This window comes from Marmota monax, unplaced genomic scaffold (genome assembly GCF_021218885.2).
Source record: "Marmota monax isolate L192 unplaced genomic scaffold, Marmota_monax_Labrador192_F-V1.1 WCK01_AAM20220418_F8-fsc00006, whole genome shotgun sequence".
NCBI classification, from domain to species: Eukaryota; Metazoa; Chordata; class Mammalia; order Rodentia; family Sciuridae; genus Marmota; species Marmota monax.
This window is the reverse complement of record NW_026693712.1, coordinates 14,533,968-14,557,878: the sequence shown is the minus strand read 5'-3', so window position 1 is coordinate 14,557,878 and position 23,911 is coordinate 14,533,968. Positions and strand designations below refer to the sequence as shown.

The following is a 23,911-nucleotide window of genomic DNA, read 5'->3' as shown; positions in this document are numbered from 1 at the left end:
TGAGAAGGGGGGAATACAGAAACATTCTAAATAAAACATCCACCTAACCATTGAAGGAAGATGAATTTTAAACTTCAACTGTTATAGTGGAGGAAACAAATTAAAATGAACTTAGATGAAACACAAACTTGTATGGAAAAGTGATTATTACTGGTCTACATGTATTTAAATGTAATGAGTACTAAAGAAATCTGTGATCAGGTAACTTAATCAATTAAAATGTTTCACTGATTTGCTCACTCAAATGACTGGGGAGACTGATATCTGCTTTGCTGTAGAGACAGAAGATGGACAAGCATGCTCTCTGCTGGTAAGAGGCTTACAGTCTAACACAGGCTGCACTTACAAGCAATGTTGAATATGCAAGAGAGATGTGCCCCACGTGGATGGGAGGGCAAAGAAGCAGTCACAGATTTGGCATCCAGGGTCATGAGGTTGAGCATGATGGAAATCAAGAGATACCCTGGAAAGAGTAACTAAGCTGACTCTTCATTAATGAGTTAGCCAGACAAAGGGAAGAACATTTTAGACAAAAAGAACAATCTGATAAAAGTCAATGAGGCTAGAAACCTAATATACAAACATTAAGGAGTGATACAGGGAAGGCAAGGAGACATGATTAATAATAGAATAAAATACTGTTTAAGAGTCTCTTCTCTACGGCTAAGGAGAGTAATCCAGTGTCAATGAGACCAAAGTGAAGACTGACAATAGCTATGGTAATAATACCAAGGATTTGAATTCCATCTCAAGTATATATGTTGCAATGTTATTATTATTTTGCAGAATGCTTCAATAACTTCCTTATTTGACATAAACTATGGTAGGTTTAAAGTAAGCCATAAAGATTGTCAAAACTAGGGATGAGAAAAAAATTAGGGATATTAGGAATTTAGTAAATGCTGTATAACTTGTTAGTTATACAAACTGGGCCCAGGATGCAGGCCTTATGCCAAGACTGGTACAGTATAACTACCCACTGTGCAAAAGAAATACCTTTGCTTGAGGCCTTCACTAATCCCAGGCCAGCCATCTTCTCACACTTGGAGTGGTCGGAAGGACCATCACTTTGTAGAGGGGCTTGGAGTATAAGAAATCCAAGCCCATAGATGGGGAAAAAGCACCTACTTTATGTGAAAACTCATTTTTTTTTCCAAGTGAGAGAGACAGAATAAGGAAAAATCCTTGGGAAACTGACAGTTTAGTAATAGTCATAAGAGACACTGGTAATGAGTACAGTATTCAGAAGCCTAGTACCAAGCAGAAAACTTTGCATTTACTTCTCAAACAACCCCTGGGGCAGATTTTGCTATTGCCCCCACAGCTGACTAGACTGAGATTCCGTAGCTTGCTCACTTCATCCAAGTGATGGGTAACAGAGGTGATTCATTCCGACGTTCCTCTGACCTCACAGTTTGTGTTCTTCAGCATCTGAAGCATTGCCTTTCCCATGTACTGCCCCTCAGGTTATGTAACACCTGCACTGCACCATATGTGAATTGTTGGTGCTTAATAAGCCACATGGAGAATTATACCTCTGTTTTAAGAATTCCAGGGAGGAGGGTGCTGTTCTATAGATAAAGGGACTCCATCCCGGAATGTTACTAACTGCTCTCTGGTCCTGCTATGTAAAAAAAGAGAAAGAAGAAAAGAAAAAGAAATAGAAGAAGAAAGAACAAGTGTCTTATTTTCTAATGGAACTGGGTTTATTATTTGCTATTAATTTAGCTCCAAGGGCTGGCTGTCATGGAAATCTAACAGAAACTCTGTCCCTTGAATAAAGCCCTAATATACAAGCCAAAGGAATGACATCAAGTTGAACGTACTGAAAGCCTGTTGGTTTTTGGTAGAGTTTGAACTTTAGGTTTGCCTCCTGTTCCTAAGAAGCTATCAGGGCACATGGCTGTCTTCTTGCATTTCAATGTGTTTGCAGCTATTTTCTCTCTCCCTGTTGTAGAGAACACACACTCAGGTATTAAGATGTGACAGGATGATGGAAATGAGCAAGGGAAGACGGCACATGGGAAGGCAGTAATTAACCAGAATGCATATTTATCATAGTCTGTCATTGTTTACAAACAATATAATGATTCCTGATTGTAGAATTAAGCTCCAGGCTCTAGTTTGCAAAGTCAATCAAGCAACCCCAACAGGTGCAGATCAGCAAAAGGACTAACCAAGTAAATGCTTGGTATTCAGGAGCTGGAGACAGAGAGTGCATCTTCTTGTAAATCATCAGGATATTGAGATAACTAATCCACGAGCCTCACTTTCCTCATCCATAAAAGGGGAACCAGGAAATCTACATCATATATTCTTCGCTCTCCTCTTCACTCTTAGGAGTCACCATCTTCTTTCACCTGGATGTCCGTAATGGCCTCCTATTTGGCCCTCCTACCTCAATTCTCACTCACCCATAATCTATTTTCTAGATAGCAACCAGAGGAAGCTTATGATTAGCACAGTTATATAATGTAACTTCTTTGGTGAAAACATCCTTTTTGCCCTCATTCAAAATTCTACCTCCATAGTGCAGCCTTTGAAGCCCTACATGATTTAGCTCCTGCCTCCCTTTTTAATCTCATCTTTTAATATTTCTCCCCTTTAATCATGCTCTAGGTCATGCAGGCCTCCTTTCTATTTCTTGCACTATCATTTTAGTTCACCTCAGGACTTTGCATATGCTGTTCTTTTTACCAGTAATGGCTTCTATATGATCATCATAGGCGGCTTCTTTTAGACATTTGGTCTTCATACAAATATCAATTTACCTGTAGATGTCATCTGACCACCAGCCTATTGACTACAGCTACCTCACCTCAACTTACTCCACCATATAATATCCTGTTTTATTTTCTTCACAGCCCTCAACAGTACTTGAAATTTTACCTCTCATTTGTTTATTTGCTTAACTTTTTACTAGAATATCAACTCCATGTGGCCAGCTGTATACCCACAGAGTGTTTGGCAGACAGCAAACAAGTATTAGTTGGGTGCTGAGTGAACAAATGTGAGATCAAATGAGGTACAATGAATACAAATACCAGGTGTTATGATTTCTCATCTTCTGCTAAGTTGTGGCTCTTCTCGAATCTTTGCTAAAGTGAAATGAGCTTAATTTTCAGCCAGGCACTCTCCTTCAAAGGGCACTTACTTTTCAGAAGTTTATAACTAATAGTCTCATGACAGACAAGTTTAGAACAAGAGTAAGATTAATTCTCTTACCACAAAAGGAAAAAAAGTAAGCTACCCAGCATTCATTTTGTGAATTTAGTTTTCTGTTTTGCCTTATGCTGAGCTTACATTGGTGTGATTACATGCATGTTGCACAGAATTATCAAAACATAGATCTTTATGGAATTCCAGGAGAAGAAAGAATTTACAATAGTGTCTTCAAGACAAGAGTCTAGGATGTATCAACTTAGGTGCTCTACAGTCCCCGATGACTGATCTTCCTATCTTTATTCTCCCACAACCTCTTCCTCTTCCCAGGTGTCTGCCTCAGAGAATGAAAGCACCATGTACCACCACCCAAGCCAAGAACCTCTGGGAGCACTCCTTGCCCTCTCTCCTCCTCTCACCCACATCAGTAACCACTACCTCTTAGAAAGCTCTGGGGTCTGGCTGATTCTTTCCACATTGTGTACCAATAGCTTTTGCTATGACTTCTGCTTAACCTAGATTATTTTAAGTCTCCTAACTCATCTCTAACCCCCATCTTTTCTTATAGCTACCCATTCTCCACCCTTTTAAACCACACTGATAATCTGGTCACTCTCCAGTAGTTCCTAAAAGATTGATCCAGCTCTACCTATCTCCTGCCTTGGCCGGCCAACCAACCTTTGCACCTCAGCCACCAGCGAACTGCTCTCGCATCCTGAATGTGGCATGCTTTTCTCACCCCTGGCTTAGCGAACACTATTTTTGATATCTCACACAATCTTTACAAGTCTTTTCTCCTTAACTAAACTCTATTTATTCCTCATTCTTGTCTGAAACCAGATGACATTTCCTCCAGCAAGACTGCGGGAACTTGGCTAACTCCCCGAAGTCACACTGGGAGCCCTGGCACTATTGTCTTGGCAACTGAATTTTACTTTTCTCGAATGCAACTCTGGGTCATGTCATCTGTTTTCCAGAATCTTCTTGGGAATTGATTAGGCGTCCGTGGCCTGCCCTGGCATTTCTTATTTTACCTCCATGTTTCTTCCATTGCTGCCTCCTTCTAGCTTCCTTTACTATCTCATATTTACTTCCTTAATCTTCACTTTGGTGCCAGTATTTGTATTTCTTTGTCTCTGATGCTACTATTTGTATTTCTGTTCCTCCTCTTACTCTCTTCCCTTCCCTCCTCTCCAATCTCCAAGTCCTCTCACGCTAGGCCAAGGTAACCAACGTTATGAAATAGAATTTAGAACATTTCTAAATCAAATGATTCAGTAACTGTCAACTCAATAATCTGATGAAGCATTTGCTTAACTTTGGAGCTTTTAATTAGAATTAAACATGCCCCCCCCCCTTCAGGAAACCTTGTCTCCCTTAGGATCAATGAAATGTGATGATAAAGAGCACATTTTCTGTCTGAAGAAAAGTAGAGTGAAAAGTCCAGTCACCAGAATCTGGAATCCTTCTCTCTCTCCTTTTTAATGTCTTTTCCATCTATTTTCTAAATGTTAATGACTAAGAGTGTATTGCCAAGGGTTTAATTATCAACATAGGTAGAAGAATATGTTTAATAAATGGAGATCAAACAAGATGGAACTGAAATATCTCTCGATCTTCCCCATGGTTATCACGGGCTCATATTATTTATTTTCTATCCCCCCTAGTTTGAATATTATTAGTGCTAATTTATTTTGGCTACACTCCTTGGTTTTCATTTCTCATAGAATACATCAGCAAACTACTTCAAAGACTCTTTTTAAGTGAATCAATCATGTAGGTAATGGTGGGTTCCATGCTTGAAGAATATTTCTCCTCCTCTGGCAGGAATCAAGCAATCTCCCAAAGATTTGATACATCATACTGATATGATGTAGTAATGACAGGGAAATCCATATAAAGGGTTAACAACAGATCTTCCTCATAATGCACAATTTAGCACCTCTTTCAGGCATTCTCATCCATAGCGTCAGTCACTGTAGGACAAATATTGCTAACTTTCTCCCACTGTGCCAAGAGGAGGAAGGTTTCTACATGAATTGCTTTGTGCCTAAGTGATGTTTCCTCCAATATTATCAGTCTATGCAAATGAAATCAATTCTTTGGTAGATATCCCATGATGAGAGTACAAAGCAGAGATACTGGTTAAGTAATATGAAAGATGCTTTGGGTAGACTATATATGTTCAAAAAAAAGTAGAAGAAACAAGAAATTATCTATTTAGTTATCTTCATTGTGTTTTTTTAAGTATTCAAACATGGTGATTAATATTAACATTGCCAAGTAAAGTATAAAAAGTAATGTACTGCCTTTTAAAAAACATTGTTCAACGAGCATCATTATGTTCTAGGCATTGTAACCACTCTGTAGATAAATCAGATCATCCAGTTCTCACTCTTTTACCGGAAAAGTATTGTTTTTTTCCCAACATTTTCCAATGAAGAAACTGCAAGACGTCAGCAGAACTGTGCTCCATTCCTATTTCTTTGAGTTGAAGCAAAAAGTCTGAAGTAGTGCACATTGCTGCCTGCCTCTCTGTGGAGATTCTGGGTTCAGACTGCCTGAGTCTGAATCACAGCTCCATCTTAAAAGATGACTAAGATGTTGCATTAGTTACTTAAGCTCTCTGTGCCTCAGTTTGCTTTCCTGCAAAATGTGAATGTCATCAGAGCCTCTTCACAGGGATGCTGTCTATCTCAAATGAGCCTCTGAGAGGAAAGTGCAGACAATAACGTGTGTCAAGGCAGTTAACAATTAATGTTGACCATTATTGTTGCATAATATAGTTGTTGGCTATATGGGAAAAAATTTTACTTAGCTCTACTTTTGTCCTATTTTGAAATCCTAATTACAAGACTAGCATTTAATTAGTGGCCAATAAGCAGAGATACTTGCTTAGGCAGAGCTGCTAAATTCTGTAAGTCTTTCTACTCTGTTATCATCTGAAGACAGCCTGGTGAAAATGAAGCATTCTTCCCATTTTGTGAAAAGTGAAAGGACAATTCAATTCCCTTCATCGTTTTGTACTGAGCTTCTTTGGGAACTTATTGGAAATGGCATGGTTGGGTCTTTACTCGAGAAGCTTCTGAGAGAAAAGCAGTGTTTTACTGGAGCATCAAAATAGTATTGGAACAGGCAGAGTTAACCAAAGGTCAAATCCTAGTTTTGCCTTTTATTAGCTTTGCAAACAGTGAACCATTTAGTAAAAGTTTATGAAATTTAGTTTACTCATCCATAAAATAATAATATTTATTTCAGAAGAACAGTTCTCAACTAGAGGTGATTTTGCCCCCCCCCAACCCCCAGCAGTGTCAGGAGAGATTTTCTATTGTCTTGACTGAGGAGAGGAGGGGGTCTACTGGTAACCAGTGAATGGAGAGTGGGGATGCTGCCACGTATCCCCCAGTGCACAGAACAGTCTCCCATGCGAAATTATGGATCCCAAACTCCAATAGTGCTGAGGTTGAGACACCCTGACTCAGTGTTAGAATAAATGAAATATTTGTACATCACTTAGCATCACACATGGCACATAACAGGTGTTTGCAGTTCATTAACTCAGCAAGTAATTCTAAGTACCATTTTCCAGGCACTGCCCCCATGTTAGCCTGTTTTTAATTGCTGTGACCAAAATACTCATAGCTTCAGACGTCTCAGTCCATGGTCAACCAACTCCTGTGCTCTGGGCCTGAGGTGACACAGAACATGGCAGAATGATGTGATGGAATAAAGCTTCTTGGCTCATGGCAGCTAGGGAGCAGAGATGGCAAGAGAGTAAAGAGCTGTGGATGATATTATCCAGGCTACCCCTGCCTTAGTGACTTCCTCCAGTCACATCCTATCTGCCTTCATTTATCACTCAGTAGTAAATTCAATGGCTGGATTAATTCACTTATGTGGTTACAGCTCTTATAATCTAATAATTTCACCTCTGAACTTTCTTGCATTGCCTAACACTTGAGTTCTTTGGGGGGACACTTTTAGATCCAGACTATGATAGCTCACTAATGTGAGCTCCGAGGCTTCCTCCTGGGTGGGGTACAAGCAGTGCAGTAAATTAATTCACATGGCAGTGTCTGAGATTTGGACTTCTTTAAAGGGCATATGCAATTAAAAAAGAAAGGTTTTAAAAATATTAATTATGAGTAGCTCTCTGATAGAATGTCAGCTTTCCTGGTACCTAGGAACCATGTGTCCTCTCTAGCTACCTATTTACCCTAGGGAGTAGGAATCAGGCATCATAGTTCCACCTCCCTTCCCTGGCAGTGAGGATCCCACAAGATGGTGCAGGTGAAGTGAGCAGCCCAGTGTCTAACATAGGGAGCTGCTGGACAAATGTAGGTTAGTGTTATCCTCACGTAGCTTCTCCCTCTCTCTGGATTAGATGTACAGTCACGTTGCAGGAAACTTCTTACTCCAAACTCCCCTGTCATGTATTTAACGTCACTGTACTCAACAAAAAAAAATAGTCTCTTTCTAAGAGCCACACACCCAAACGATAGACTGTCAGATGGGAAATCCTCCATCTGGGTATGATTTATCTACCTTATACCCACATGGCTCCACACCTCAGGCCCAGCTGTGTCCCTGGAATAGTCCCAAACAGTTCCAGAAAGGAACTGGGCATGCACACTGCTATGGGATTCCTCATTATAAAATGAGGCAGTCAGTGGCTTCCAGGTCCTTTCCATGACTCACTACAATTCTGTTTCCAAACCACTGCCGTGGCATCTGGGTCCACCAACAGTACTGTTCTGCATTGCAATCCCAGTTGGCCTTCTTATTGCCATGAGTCTCATGCATTCAAAATTTTCTGGTCAGCCCAACTTCCTTCAAAGTAATTTGTGACTCATAAATATTTTAAGACAGTTCTTTTATTTCATCTCTGTGTCTCATAAAATTCATAGGGTTCTCTAGCTCTTGAACAATTGCTCTGGGGTAATTTGACTCTTTTTTTCATCAGGAGGATCAATAGAAGTTTAAGTTTGCATTTGCCAATAAACATAAATTGTTGTGTTTGCTTTTTTCTCCCTTTAAGGAGATAGTTCATTGTTGAATATTCATTAAGCAGTATTAGCAAATATTATATCTTCGTTAACTGGCAAAGGGATTTTTTTCATGAGCTAATTAAGTGCACACTTCAAACACCACTGATTGCTACCAGAGCAGCCCTAGTAAAACTGACTAAAGGTGGAAGGATGTGTGTGATGCACCCACATCAGAGAAAGCATCAGGGATGCTTCATGCTTCCTTCAGTCATTTTCAATTATTTCCAATGAACTGGGGGAAGGGAATTGAAATCTCTTACATATATAAAGATAAAAGACCTAAGAAAGCCTGGACTTTCAAGTTGTTCTTAGTTGATTACTTTTAGAAATTGCTGAAGGGTTGGAACCAGTTGGATGGTCAGGTCTTAAAATCAACTCTAACCTTTTCAGGATGTCAGTACTTTTAAATATCTCTTACAGAAAATTTCCATGATATTGGATCACGTATCCACCAAAATGAGCAGAAGCTTTGCATTTAAATAGATCTGGGTTTGAATTCTTACCATTCTTACCATTTGTCTACTTTATAACTTGAGTCAGGCAATTCACCTCATTCAGCTATGGTTTCCTCCTCTGTGGAAAGAAATAAACAATAATATCACCTGAGAAAATTATTGTGAAGACTAACTCATGGCAATTGCTGAGCGTAATAACAGGCAAACAGGGCATCATTGATAAATTATATGTATTATTATATTACTATGTTTCTTATTTTGGAGGGATAACTATGACATTATTCACTATTGGAATCTCTATGTACAACAGGTGGCAAGAGAACCCCAATATCCCTTTTTAGATGTTAGTCAATTTGTTTGGAGTAGTGTATCAAAGAGGCTGCCATTCTAGAGGAGAAACATTATAAATAAGTAGCTTAACAATAGTAGTGCTTGTTCCCTAAAGCCTTAATTCTGGAGTTATATGAGCCTAGAGGGTATTTTCATCAGTTTTTTTTCTCACTGCTGTGACCAAAAGACCTGACAACAATTTTAGAGGAAGAAAAGTTTATTTGGGGGCTCACAGTTTCAGAGATCTCAGCCCATGGAGCCAGACCATTCCTTGGGGCTTGAGGTAAGGCTGAACATCATGGTGGAAGAGTGTGTGTGTTTGGGGGGCGGGGGGTAGATGTAGCTCAAGACATCACACCAGGAAGCAGAAGGAGAGAGTCTCCGCTCACCTCATACAAAATATATCCCCCAAGGCATGCTCCCAATGACCCACAAACTTCAACCACACTCTACCTGGCTACAGTTACCATCCAATTTATTTTTGTCAGGGGATTAATTCATGGATTGGGTTAAGGTTCTCAAAACCCAATCATTTCACCTCTAAACCATCTTGCATTATCTGACACATGAGCTTTTGAGGGACAAATAATCTAAACCATAATAGAGGATGAAAAGGACAAACTGAGCAGATATTAAGTATGTTTATATGAATTTGACATAGTGTTCAGGACTCTTGTAAATAACATAAAATTAATACTCACTAGATTAAGCAAAAAGAGAGTTTTTAGGCTTATAAAACTATAACTGTAGGAGTGGGTCAACTTGATGTGCTCCTAGAAGTGGGGCTCTTTCTCTTCACCATTGCTGGGCTGTTCCTACCTTGTTCTGCTTACTGCTACACCAGTGTCTTCTCCAGCTAGTACTGAAGATGGATATCACACTTTCAGCTCCCCAACTTGGCCCCCCATGGTCTCACAGAGAACCAATGCTTGCACCTGAATCACCCACTGTGGTTGGGAGGGCTCTTTCGCATATGAACTGGGGATTGAGAGAAGATGCCTAGATATTGATTGAGAGAAGTGAAGCATTGGGGGACTTCATTCCAGTTTACACAAAATGGTGAAGAACAAAGAAAAAGGGAATCTCTATAATAAAGAGGAAACTAGGGAAAACAGGTGAAGATGGGCTAAAGAATTTGAAGCAATTAAATCAGGACATTTAGGGTAGCGATAGCCAAGTTGTTGTTAAAAAAAGCTAATGCTAAGATGAAGAAATAAAATGAGAAAGGAAACAAGAAAAGAACATAATGTCTTGGAAAATGGAATAAATATGCTGTTGTCAAGGGATGCCTGAAAGAACAGGACAATATACCAGGGAGTGAAAATTTAGGATTTCATGCTTTATGCAAATCATTGCATTGCTGTAAAACCTTGCAGGTAAAAAAATCTGAACTGGGAGGGTATGTCTGAGTATTTCAAAATGTGAAAAATAGAGTGTTTAAAATTGGAGTGCTTAGAAAAGTTAATTTTTATTTAAAGCATGTAATATATTAGGGATTTTTACATTAATAAATAATTATAGGTGATGATTAATTTACACATATACATGCATGCAGATGCAAACATATGCTTTCAAATTTTTGGATAGGTCTGTGGAATTGCCATTATTTTTGTTAGCATGTTTTTGTCACTTAATGTCTAGTGATATACCTAAATATCTTTTATTCTAATGACCTTAGCATATCTGAATTTTCTATCCTTTTTTATGGTGAAAGTTTTAATTTCTTGGGTACACACACACACACACACACACACAACTAAACTTTCCATATAGAGCTTCAGTTAGTCTTCTGTTCCATTCATTTATTCTGTAGGTATTTACTGAGCACCTACTACCACCTGCCTTGACAGCCTGACCTGTGTGTGCCTGGCAGTGTGCACTAGAATTCAGAAGGAAATGAGCACAGCCCCTACAGCCCAGTGTGGAAAACAGACATCAAAGCAATAAACCTAGAAACAACCATAATTATACATTATAGTGTTTTGAAAGCAAAGGCCAGGGGATTAGTGGAAGCTTAAATTGGGGGGATGAACAGGTAAGATCACTTGGAGAAGTTATATTTTGGCTGAGTTCATGAGGTTGAGGTAGAATTATGCAGGTGACAATCGGTAGGTATGCAGTGCTGACAAAAGAAGAGGAAATCTAAAACTCCGAGGTACGACCAGGCAGCAGGGCAGGATCTGAACTGAGGTCATGGCTTTCTTTTATTTCCATTTCCTAACTCCTCTATGAGACGAAACATTCTAGCAGATCAAGAGCAGTCTTCCATTTTTTTTTAATCCCTTGCAGCTTTAGTGTGTTGGTTATTAGGGTGTGTCTCAGCTCCAAATCCACCCCATGCACTCTTCTGTGTGATGTCAGGCGTGGGATCCAGGTGCACTACACTGGCCACTGCTCCTTTGCCCAGCTGGCTTCCCAAGAAGTTCTGTCAGTAGGGGCTGCTAGAGGAAGCCTGTGAGACAGGAGGGGAAGGAAGGCTTCTAGTTTGTTCCTTGTGCCTGTGAGCATCAACCCAGCTTTTCTTTACTCCAAAAGCAGTTGGCTTCAGTTTTCTTTTCTCCGCTCCCATTTCAGAGGTACCAGCACCAGCAGAGCAGCATGCTTTTCTCAGATGCCCGGGTCCCTCCTCCACAGGATGCTTCTCCTAAGCTTTGGGGCTCTAATAACTGCATTCTCTATCACCCTGCAGTCACTATCTTTTTCTCTTTCGTATCACCTTTTTGTGTGTTCACTCCTCCAATCTCTGTTTAACCAATTTCTGATATTAATTTCCCCCTGTTAAAATAACTGGTAGGGTGTCTATCTTTCTGACTGGTTCTGACTGAGATATGGGTGGTTTAGCTGCTCCTGTCCATACACACCACCTCCTGATGAGGAACCCCAGCTGGGCCCTTCCAAGGCCAAACGGCCGTGAGTGGAAAAGATCATCCACAAATAAGAAAGGCTGCCAAACTTGAAGGTGCATTCCTTTTTCCAGAAGCTTACACAGTCTGCCTATTACCAATCTCCACTTTGCAATATCTTTTCCAAGGTTAGCAGAATTATAAAAACATCAATTTGGCCATTATTGACTTTTCAACTGGGATACCAAGAAAGTCTTTCAGCAGCCCTGATAAATTAGATCTGGCCACCTACTTCCCAGACTGGAAGGCTCCTACATCATTGACAGAAAAGACAGGAGAAAGCAGTTTTCCCAGCTGTTGCTGTAAATGATGTGCATTGTGCGCACAGCCATTAGCATGTGGAGAGTTTGAAGTGTGGGTAGATTGCAGAGCTGCCTCTTTTAAAAATGCATAAGCACTTTGTGAGTTTGCTAAGTCATGTTCACTCAGCTGGGCTTGAATTTTTCATAGGGTAGAAATATTCTGTCATCTTTCTTCTTTTACTTCTTCTCAGTAAGGACTACCATGAAGAGTTTGAATGAACAGAATGCTTGTTGTATTACACAAATTATGAAATATCATATATATTAACTACTTCATTTAATTTTCTTAAAAGATCGGTGAAGAAGAGACTATTCACCTTATTTTTCAGATAAGGAAACAGAGTCTCAGATTTTTTTCTCCAGTACACCACAGCTGACAAATTGTGAGACTTGACTGTGGAACTTGAGATCTGCTCTGCCGTGTTTTTTGTCAACTTAAATGATTCAATATATGTGTTTAGTTCATTCATTCATTCATCAGACATTTAGCAAACCTTCTCTATGTGCCAGACACCAAAAAAATGCTATAATATCCAACAAATTCAGCAATGGCTTATTCAGAAATAAGGTGGAGCTATTAGACTTTTTGACCAGCAAGTAGTTAATAACTCTACCAAAAGGGAAGAGGTTTTCTGCTTTTTAAAATGTCAATAAATCAGACTTTTCTTAGAATGAAATAGTTTTCTTCCCACATATGGCTAATCAATTGCAACCTATTTTCCCCCCAAATGGAGAGAATTATTATTCCAGCCAGTATTGAAACCTCAGCAAATTAGAAGTCAAAGTATGTTGCAATTTGAAGCACTAAGGCATTTATCAAATCACTGTTTGCTGTGATTGGGGAGTGGGGATACTAGAATACCTTCAGTTACATAATTGATCTTTCATGGGTCTCTTTCATGGGACCTGTGAGCATATATCAGCGGGACTGCAAGGGCGAAGGGGCCTGGTACTTATACCACATTCATGTTTGATTTAGAACCTCTTTGCTTGTGGTTAAGTTTTTGGGAAGAGGGTATCAAAGCAGACAATGCTTCCAAAAGAGAGATGGAGTGGTTTTCTTCTCACACTTGATTATTTTTCAGATTTCACAATGACTCTTCACATAGTGCTTTAGCTGGACTGGATTAAACCTATCTTCTTACTTGATTTTGAAATAATATATAGACTTCAAAAGCCACCTTGTGAATGATCTTGCCAAAACGGTAAAACATTCAAATATTCTCATAAAATATTGAAACATGTGGTAGCATGGCAGGCTACACTCAAATTAAGTTGTTCAGTTTCCCTTTAGTGATAGTGCTTTGAATAAGTGAAAAGTAAGATTTCTATTTGCCCTGAAGCAGGAGGATCCAGCTGACATTTAAGTACATGACGGTCCCAGCAGCTCAGGGAGCAGAACTGCAGCAGAGCCAGGTTCCTGGCTTGCTGTACAGTGGAAGGTTGTAGGAGCTTTCCATGGGAATATAGAGGGATCCCTCATGCCTCGGAGTCACATTGTTAAGATGACCTTTAGAGAAGACTCCCATTTCCTCTGGAGTCCACTGAATGGAGTGACTTCAACTGGGAAGGGAACTCTTGGGCAGAAAGACTGAGGGCTTGCACTTCTACGGGTCCAGCAGGGTTTGTGGACAAAATATTTATCATCTTGCTTAAAGGTAATGGGCAAGTAGGTCTTGGAGATATATGCATGTATATATCTTTCTGTACTTCCTTTCCTCCTCCTTTTTCTTTTCTTCAAGGCAAAATTCAATTTCAGAACTTTCCCAGAAAGGACCAAATTACATCTGCTCTGGTCTGATGTGATTACTGTGCTCTAGCCCAATTCATTAGAACCCTTTCTCAGTTGAGTCATATTAGCACAGGGCTGGCTGAGTTTAGGGGGTGGGGCAGAGGCAGATTCTGCCTGCCAAAGGTGAGAGATGGACCCCCTGAAGTCCATGCTAGCAGACAGAAGCTATTTTCCATTGCTGATGTTTTCAGTCCCCAGCTGCTCCATGTCAAACTGTTTTTATGTTGCATGGGAGATATTTATTTGTAATAGCCTAGGATAACTAGGAGGTTTCTATTGTTGCCCATTGGACTGGTGCTTCTAATTTAATGACTATATAATATAAGGATTTTTCAATCCCATTTTGGAAAGGAACTTGGAAAGGGGGCACATGTTAGATATACTTCTGGAGATGTGATTTACCAGGACTTTTTTTTTTTTTCAATTCCTGGGACACTGTATCAAAATAAGATCAATAAATAATCAAATCACTTAGATAGGGAAATTCCGTCCTGTCTTTTTTTTAACCTAGTAGTTTGCATGTTTTTTCCCTACCCTGACCATATTAGAAATCATAATAAATTAGGATCATGTTGTAATGTGACCTATTACTAATGAGAATAAGACACAGTGAAAACAAAACTGGGTCTTCTCCAAAACATATGGAGATACTATATTATCCTTGTCTTTAGTATTAGTATATAAAAAAAGGAATTGTTTGTTTGTTTATTTATTTATTTATTTATTTATTTATTTATGTATTTTACGGCTTCAGTACAATGAACTGTATGAAATGCCCAGTGATCAGTAAGTAGCATTGAGTTCATGAATCTGGGAAGACTGAATCTTCAGAGGGTGGAAGGTTGAGAGCAGTGACTTATGTTTAGAAAGTTCCTTTGTGCCATAATTGTGGGGTTTTCTGGTTCACTAAGTCACCAACTGTGTATCTGAAAATTCACTCTGTTTCAAAATTGCTGAATGCAGTTCTATGCATCAAGACTTAAGGGAATAGGGACAGAAGGACACACTGCCTTAAGAAAGAAAAAAGAGTTTAGTGGATCATATAACTGAAACACCCACTGACAAGACTAACTTCAGGTATGGCTAGATCCAGGTACTTAGAAATTATTATTAGGATGCAGTCTTTTACTGAATTCTATACTTTTCCTTGGGCTCTTTTCTGGGATTATAGCAATGAATATTTCACTATCTCCACATCAGGGAACTGAGATGCATACAGTAAAATGAATTAGAATGTATTATATGCAATAATAGAAGCACTTACAAAAATATAACCCTGACTCAGAGAGGGGAAAGGCAACTATTTCTGAGGAGGTGGACAAAGACTTCAGAGGAAACATAGAGTTTAAACATTTTTTTGAAAAATAAGTAAGAATTTTACAGATAGGTAAATTAAAGAGAAGATAGAGTTCATTGCCTTGGTTATGACTTTTAGGAGATCTTTATTCAGATCTCAGCTCTGTCAGTTAAGAACTGCACAAGCCGTGGCAAGTTTCTTAAACTTCCAGGGTCTTCGTTTCCATGTGTGGAAATTGGAATTGGAACTATAGAGTCCATGGAATTATCTTAAGAGCCAGTGAGAGGATGGGTATCTAGGGAGTAGACGGGGCTGGCAGAAAGTAAGCCCTTCCTCACTGGTTGCTGTCACCCCAGAGTCATCACCTCCCCCTGCTGTACCTGAAGGTCAAGTTTTGGGTCAGGGGTCAGCATCAGCCAGGGAAAGCAGACTGGCACTTACTGCATACTTCCTGTGTGTCACAGAGTGCCTCTCACTTGACCTTCCTAAATCCTCCCTCTATAGAGCAGGAAAGTTGTTAGCATCTCATTGATGAGGGAACTGGAGCTTTAGAAATTCAGGGGGTCTGCCAAGGTGACAGTGTCACTAGATGGTGTGCTGGATGTTCCACCCTAGGGCTGCCTGACCCTGGTGCCCGTGGGCCTGAGTGTCATGCATATTATATTTTCCACGCTGCACTATCACTCACCTCCACCCCTGGGTGGACGTGGCTTCTGGGTGCCGTTGCTGCCACTCACCTGTGTGCCACCCACTTCTGGAAGCATTGCTGGTGACACCGCTGTGTTTGAGCGCTGTGCTTGCCGCTCAACTGAGCTGCCTGGCACTCATCCCGTGGTCTGTGCTTCCCTTGCAGGTGAGCCTTCCCGGTGGTCCTCGCATTGTGATTGCTGCTGTAAGAATGGCAAGGGTGACAAAGAAGGGGAGAGCGGCACGTCCTGCAATGACCTCTCCACCTCCAGCTGTGACAGCCAGTCTGAGGCCAGCTCTCCCCAGGAGACGGTCATCTGTGGGCCTGTGACACGCCAGACCAACATCCAGACTCTGGACCGTCCCATCAAGAAGGGCCCAGTCCAGCTGATCCAACAGTCAGAGATGCGACGGAAAAGTGATCTGCTCCGGACTCTGACTTCGGGCTCTAGGGAGTCGAACATGAGCAGCAAAAAAAAAGCTGTTAAGGAAAAGCTCTCCATTGAGGAGGAGCTAGAGAAATGCATCCAGGATTTCCTAAAGATCAAAATTCCAGATCGGTTCCCTGAGAGAAAGCACCCTTGGCAGTCTGAACTTTTACGGAAGTATCATCTATAGGGGAGGGCAGGGGGGTGGGAGAAGAAAAGAACAGAAAATGAGTCACCATTTTAAAATAAACCTCCTAAAAAAGCATATTTTAAAGGAAAAGAACAAGTAATGATACACATTTGTTAGAACACGATAGTCCATTAATAAACTACTGCCTACTTTACCTAGTTCACCTTAACGTGTAAATCCACAGGGTAGATTTCTTTCCAGATGTGGAAACACATGAAAACTCTTGTTGTTGTTCATTTGTTTGTTTGTTAACTTGGTCCCGTGTGCTGGGTATCTTACACATGATGAGAACCAGCTACAGCAGAGGGGCTGACAGGCTTTGGGAGTCATCTATCCCAAACTGGGTTTTTTCCTCTCATCTTCTACCTCCCTCCTTTGATCAAGGATACATGGTAGAGTGAGATCTGGCCCAATGGCATAGGTTTGGATTTTTAAAATTTTCCTTTTCCTTTGTTTAAGGGGTTAGGGGGGAATGGCAGATTTATATGACTTTTCACTTAAATCTCTATGTGCCAGTTTATATTGACTCCGTATGCATGAGTATTTGTGCCACACAAGCACAACTAAGTCTGTATATAGACACAATGCACATGACCCAGGGCCTGGGCATCCTAAGGGCTGTGCCCTGCTGCCAGCAGTCCCTCCTAAAGCACTTCACACGGATGCGCCTCTGCCTCTTTCTTAAAACCCTCCTGGGCAGATTTCCCAGCAACTCTTGGCAACACTTTCAAACATCGAATAACCTTCATCATCAACAAATTGTCTTCCTTATTTTGAAATTAATACCTTCAGGCTCCACTTTCCTGTTTTGTTCTTTCTCCATATTTGGAAAAGGTGAGAAGAGCTAGTACAACCTTCTTTTTGTATTAGAAAAAAAAAAAAGAAACACTCATAGCCACAGGGGGGAAAAAAACTACTAAATGATCCCACACTCAGCCTTCTCTACCCTGAGTTGGATTATCACCCTCCTCTCAATACCAACACTTTCATGCTGTGGTCTTTCCACATAATTCACCCAAAGTTCTCTGTACTCCTGTACAGCTGTGGAGCTAAGAAAAACAGACAGAATTTGAGTAAGGGCCCAGCCTTTCATTTGTTTGTTTTAGAATTGCATTCCACACATTCTCCCAATAATTTCTCATAAGGATTTTAAAGGACAGTGCTACATTGTTATTGCTTAGGGCTAGTTTTGGTTGCCTTTGTGTTTCTGGGATTGGCTGTGTCCATACTCGGATTTAGTTGTCATTTCTATTAATCATAACCCAAGTAGGCAATTGGGGATCTGAAACTAAGATGTTGGCTTTCTAAGCTATCTTTATAAATCACATCCTTTACCTGTACAGACACAGCCAAAAAGAAACTTAATAGCCACCCATTCATGTGACTCTGTATTCCATTAATGTACCAATAGCTCCTTTGTAGACTTGTGCTTAATGAAGGTTAACAGACCAGTTTTAATTTTCAGCATTTCTTATGCATTTCAGTAGTAACTGAAAAATAATTTATTGATTATTAATTGTGTGCCAAGCACTTCTAATTTTTTCATTGTGTGTGTGTGTGTGTGTGTGTGTGTGTGTGTAATCATAGGTAATAAAGGCAACTGGATGTCTCTAGGAGGGAAAAGCTATGATCAATTTCTTCTCTTGGAAATCTTTCACTGATGTGCATTTACTATGTAAGAGGTTCTGTATTGATTTCTGTTAGTGCCCATTAGTATCTGGATATCTTTCTGAATTTTTGTAACTCTTGCCTTCACACCCGGGCAATAGACTTAGCCAATGTTTTCTTGTTCTAATGGTTCAAATGGAGTTTAAGTTTTACTTAAGTGAAAAAGAAAGTTTATTTTGGAAGTTGAGATGTCAAGAGAACCATAATTTATGAATTCAAATGGTGTTCTTTTATGTGTTAATATATTAGCATATATTTGATCTTAACTACAACATAGCTTTGTTTGTAAAACCTACCAATATGTCTTCATTCTTTTCAATGTTTATTGATGGTGCATCAAAATACCATCATTCTAATAAGAGAACGTATTGCAAAGAATTACAGAGATCAATGGGTCAAGAAGAAGTTGCATTTAATGTCCATGTCAGTCAAATGATTGTTGGGGTCACTCTGGAAGGGCTGTCAAAAAAATTGGGGGCCTAAGTAAATTGGCCAAAATCCTGACTTCCTTAAATGTCAGACCTAACTGTAACGACATCAAGATAGAGAGATGCCCTGATAAGAATTGAAGAACTGGCCTGGCAGTCAACCCACTGCTTCAACAGTATACTTCAAATAGAAAATTAAATGCTGAAAAAAGAAAGAAAGATTAAAAAAAAAAAGGAATTCATAGCACTATTCCTCTACTCCCTGAACTGTTGTGATTTCTTTTTCTGTGCAGGCATTCTTTATACCTCCAATGAGTAAAACTACTAGCAGGAAATCTGTTAAAAACAATGACACAACATTTTTATTCTGGGTTGGTTCTAAATTGGCACCCATTCCACAGTTTAAAAAAAAAAAGTCTTAAATATTTAAGACAACAACATGGTGTTCATTTGTGTGGGTCTTGGTATAGAGATGAATGTAGACTGGGTTAGTAAAAGGGTGTAAGGAAACATGAAAGTCTTCAGTCCTACTGTGAGTGTAGTTATCACCACACAGGGTCCAGGTGGCATGTAGTACTGGAAATAAGTTTGGGGTAAGTGAATGACAAAATTAAATGCTCTAAAAGTCCTGGAAGTCAGGTCTCTTTCACTGAAGTTAAAATAGTTTTCGGAACTTTTAGTTCAATTTTGGACAGAACAACATATGTGGTTGACTATTGAAGATTGGTTAGATAAGGGCCATAAAGTATTGATATGACAAAACTAATGGTAACTGATGGGTCAATGAGTAGGAGATCATATGTGTAGACTCCCAACTTAGGCTGTGTCCTGAAAAATCTGGCAATGCTAAATTCAATGAGGTGGGAGAGGTCATTCCCTAAAGGCACGTGGGTGTCCCCAAGTCAGAAACACTTACAAAGTTCTCTACCCTCTATCTAAAAGGAGTGCTCTACATTCAGAAGGAAAAGAGGAAGACAGGAAATAAAAACAGACTCATTGAAGCAGTGTGCTCTTTCTCCTCTTCCTCAAAAAAAAAAAAAAAAAAAAAATCACACTGAGATGTGGTCATGGAAACAACCAAGTAAGGTGGCTCCCAAAGTATGCAGTGGTGTTTTCCTTTGTAATTTTGTAATTACAGTCACAGATACCTTCGAGGAAATGCACGCATGGTGATTTAAAATAAAAGGGCAGGGGGAGCACAATCCACAAGCATTCCCTTTGTTCTTTATCCCTCCATAGTGAAATCTGTTCCAGTGGATTCATTTGGGGGACATACATTGATTAAAGGGGTCGGCCATAGAATTTTTCACTTTTCTATTGGGCTTGTTTGATTTTGAGGCAGGTTTATCCATACTCGGAGGTGTGTAGCTCATTCTGGATTTTTCTTATTTACCACTGCTCATGCTTCTGGATTACTTTTGCTTCTCTGGGCTTTATATGCCACTCTGAGTATCCTTTGTATATGCCAAGTAAAACATGCTCTATTGAGAAAAAGGAAAGGCATATGTGGTGTTTCACAAAATTGTTTGACACCAGTTTTCACAGTGGAAGTCAGACATTGATTCTCAGCTGTCTTCCTTGGCTACCATTTTATTCTTCCAATTTCTTATCCACTAGCGTGGATTAACCCAAAGCATTTGAGTGCTGTTTTTTTGTTTGTTTGTTTGTTTGTTTGTTTGTTTTTGCCACTAGATACAATGCTGTGGAGTTTGACTAACTTTGGCTTTCTAGATGATCTTTGCTAGAATTAATAAGACGTTTTCCATGAACTTTCAGGAAGAATTCTTTGTCAACTCCACTTGACATAGCAATTTTCTAAGGAAAAGTGAAGGGAGTTATTTTTTTCCCCTGGTGCCTCTGTGGCAGATTAATGTTTTGCCAATTTGCATGCTGGCTTATAGGTTTAGCATGGGCCATTTCTTTCCTTAATGTCTTGGTATTGTTGGTGTCTTGTAATCTTGATGGCCCACTGTTCCAATTTATTTATTTTCTTTTACATTGTCAAAATAACACACTAGAGAAAGATTTAGACTGAGCATTCTGTATTTGAAGTTACAATGGAGTTAGTTGTCATTTGTACAGGACTGTACAATGATTAATATCTTTAGAGAAATTAGACCAAATGAAACCTGCTGGAATGGGTTTGATTTATATTGCCTTCATCATTCTGGTTCTAGATGAAATGGTTATTGCTCTCCACCCCTGCTGAAAGAAAAAGAGTCTCAAACTTTAATAATCATAGCCTTGTGATACAACCACAGAGCTTATTTGTTTGAAATGCCTGTTTTTCTCTTCTTGCTGTATACATTGGAGTGGAGATTCTTTACCCGGTGACCTCCATAGCAAACAATTTAGCAGCAATTCTCAATATATAGTATGCACAAAAAATCATTTGTAGCACTTTTTCCAGATTTCCTTCACCCTAAATCCAAAGAGCAGAGCCAAGGAATCAGCATTTCAGCTTGTATTCTTCATGATTTGGGTGAGATTGGTCTATGGACCTTACATTGAGAAACTATTGTTTAGTGTTAGATCAACATTTCTCTCACCTCCTAGTGGCATGTCTTCTCATTTTCTTCCCACTACAAATAAGTCAAAGCATATATTTTCATCACCTTAAGAAAAAGGGCCTAAATAAAAATATCTAGGGCTAATGCACAGTCGATTTCCATGATTCCTTTGCCATTTTATCTGCCTTTCAAATATAATCCCTTCCTTAGAAGGTTTGGTGTGTGCCTTTTTTCCCCAAACCACAAGCTTGTATCACTTAAGTTTTATCCCTGGGTAGAAGGGAACATGTCTCTGAGTGAGATGTATCCTTATGACACCCAATAAGGAATAAGAATATTGACCTTTCTCAAGGAGAACTATTCGTTTCCTTGCTCAGTGGAAGTCAGAGAACTGAGAGTGTTCTATAATTTAATGATGTGTATGGCCCCAAAGGTGGTTCTATTGATGGTATGTACAAATATCATCATAGTGAATATGGAAGTGGTGAATGAATTCAGCTGCTTCACATCAATAAAGTCCTGAGCCATTGAACTACTTAGTTTGCCCAATTTAATTCAAGCAGGACTATGAAGCTCTCAGATAATGACATTCCTGACCTCTAACACCAACTAAAATCTCAAAGCAAAAGCTCATGTATGAGAATAAATGCAAAAGAAAGAAATAAGGAGTGAATTTTAAAATGGTAACAGTGCACATGTAATGATATAAAGGGAAATGAAGTCCTGCAATTTTCTAGTCTCTCTGACCAGTGGAGATGCCAATACAATGATTATTTAGCAAAAAAAAAAAAAAAAAAATCTGGAAGGTTACAATTATAGACCCAGTTAGCCCTATCCATATAATAAAATAACTGAATAGATGCTAAATTCCCATTTTATAAGAAATAGAGAATGAATGAGTTAAAGAGGGAAAGAATGGCTAATCATGATTGTCTGTGAATATTTAAGCAAAGATTACTGCCAAAGGAAATAGTTAATTGATGAATAGTTAATGGAATTGATGAACTTGAGCAGCTAATTAAGATTTGGTCAATATAAAAACAAAATGGTTCAATATGATTCAGTTTGTTTCCTGCTTTCCTACACTTCCTTCTACCCCAACTTTCTAAGCTTTAAAAAAATTTTCTCTTGTTTGTGAACAAATTGTATTGTTAGTTGGGCAATGAATTTTATGGCCCAGACTGTCATCTTTGCATTATTTAGGGAAGCTACTTTTAAAAGGATAAACAAAATCATGCCCTTGCCCAGCAATTATCAAGGGGTTTGTCTTGGGAGAAGGGTGGGGAATACTTTTCCTGTTAATCAGCTTTATAAAAGCACTTATGAGCCAACTAAAGATTTAGTAAGTCTCTCCCAGTGATCTGCTCTGTCTTATCAGTTTATTCTTAATGATTTTGGTGAGATTGGTCTATGGACCTTACATTGAGAAACTATTGTTTAGTGTTAGATCAACATTTCTCTCACCTCCTAGTGGCATGTCTTCTCATTTTCTTCCCACTACAAATAAGTCAAAGCATGTATTTTCATCACTTTAAGAAAAAGGGCCTAAAGAAAAACATCTAGGGCTAATGCACAGTAGATTTCCATGATTCCTTTGCCATTTTATCTGCCTTTCAAATATAATCCCTTTATCTGCATTTGCACAATAAAAATCAACATAACTTCAGATTCTCTTCTTGTAGATGCTGGTTCTATCCATCACAAATGGAAGAAAATTGATGTAGCATGAAGTAGTGCAGAGTTGTTTCAAAGCTGCATTTCTGTTGTGACTATATATGTTTGTGCATAAGGCCATGTGCAATTTTTAGGTTAGTGTTGGGTCAGTGGTTAATGTCCATGTGTGTGTTATCTGAGTGCTTGGAAAAAAGTGTTTGGTTACAAAGTTTAATAGCTTTTTAGTTGTGAAAAATAGTTGACTTTTACTGTGGGTATCAGTCCTTGAGAATGTTGAGTAAAGCTGTTCTCCTGATATGAAATCCAAACATGACAGATTTCTGGGGCAAAATTAAAGTCCTTTCAATCTATATGGTCAAGAGTGGCATCTCTCTCTCTCTCTCTCTCTCTCTCTCTCTCTCTCTCTCTCTCTCTCACACACACACACACACACACACACACACACACACATAAATGTATAAAGGAAAGAAAAAGAATGTGATCCTGGGGATTAAACACAGACCCTTACACATAGTAGGGAAATGCTCTACCACCAATCTGTACCTCCAGCCCCTAAAAATGCATTTTTTTGAAAGCTAAAATTTACATAGAATTCCCATTGTTCATTATCAGTTTTTCTGAACTGTGTGTGACCAATGGTCAATGGTTTCCTTCTTTGAGAGAAACAAAAACACTTTCAGAAAATCTTTTCTTTATTTTGCTTGGGTTCAATGCATGTAAAACATTTGGTTCTAAACCAGGGGTGGTTTTGTGACCTAGAGATATTTTGGCAATGCCTGAGATATCTCTGAGTGTCATGATAAAGGTGTATTGCTGATATCTAATGGGTATAGGTGAGAGATGCTGCTAAAAATCCTGCAATGCATAGGAATGCCCCTCAAAACAAAGAACTATTCTGCCCCAATGTCAATAGTGCTTAGGTTGAGACACTCTAAATTAAGTGTTGGTGTAAGTTTTCTGAGGTATTCTTTCTGTATCACGTCCTGAAGATAGGATAAAATATAAAAATAATAGTTGCCAACTCAAATGTAGACACT

The 23,911-nt window shown here is 39.2% G+C and overlaps 1 protein-coding gene across 1 annotated transcript in view; it reads left to right on the top strand.

The window, feature by feature from the left end:
- The window catches only part of Kctd16 (potassium channel tetramerization domain containing 16), a 268,745-nt gene extending 245,425 nt beyond the window's left edge, over positions 1–23,320 (top strand). Inside the window, exon 3 of the mRNA XM_046460488.2 lies at positions 16,143–23,320. Within this exon, the coding sequence (XP_046316444.1) occupies positions 16,143–16,594 (452 nt within the window). The 3' untranslated portion in view covers positions 16,595–23,320. The remainder of the gene's footprint in view (positions 1–16,142) is intronic.
- The last annotated feature ends 591 nt before the right edge of the window (positions 23,321–23,911 follow it).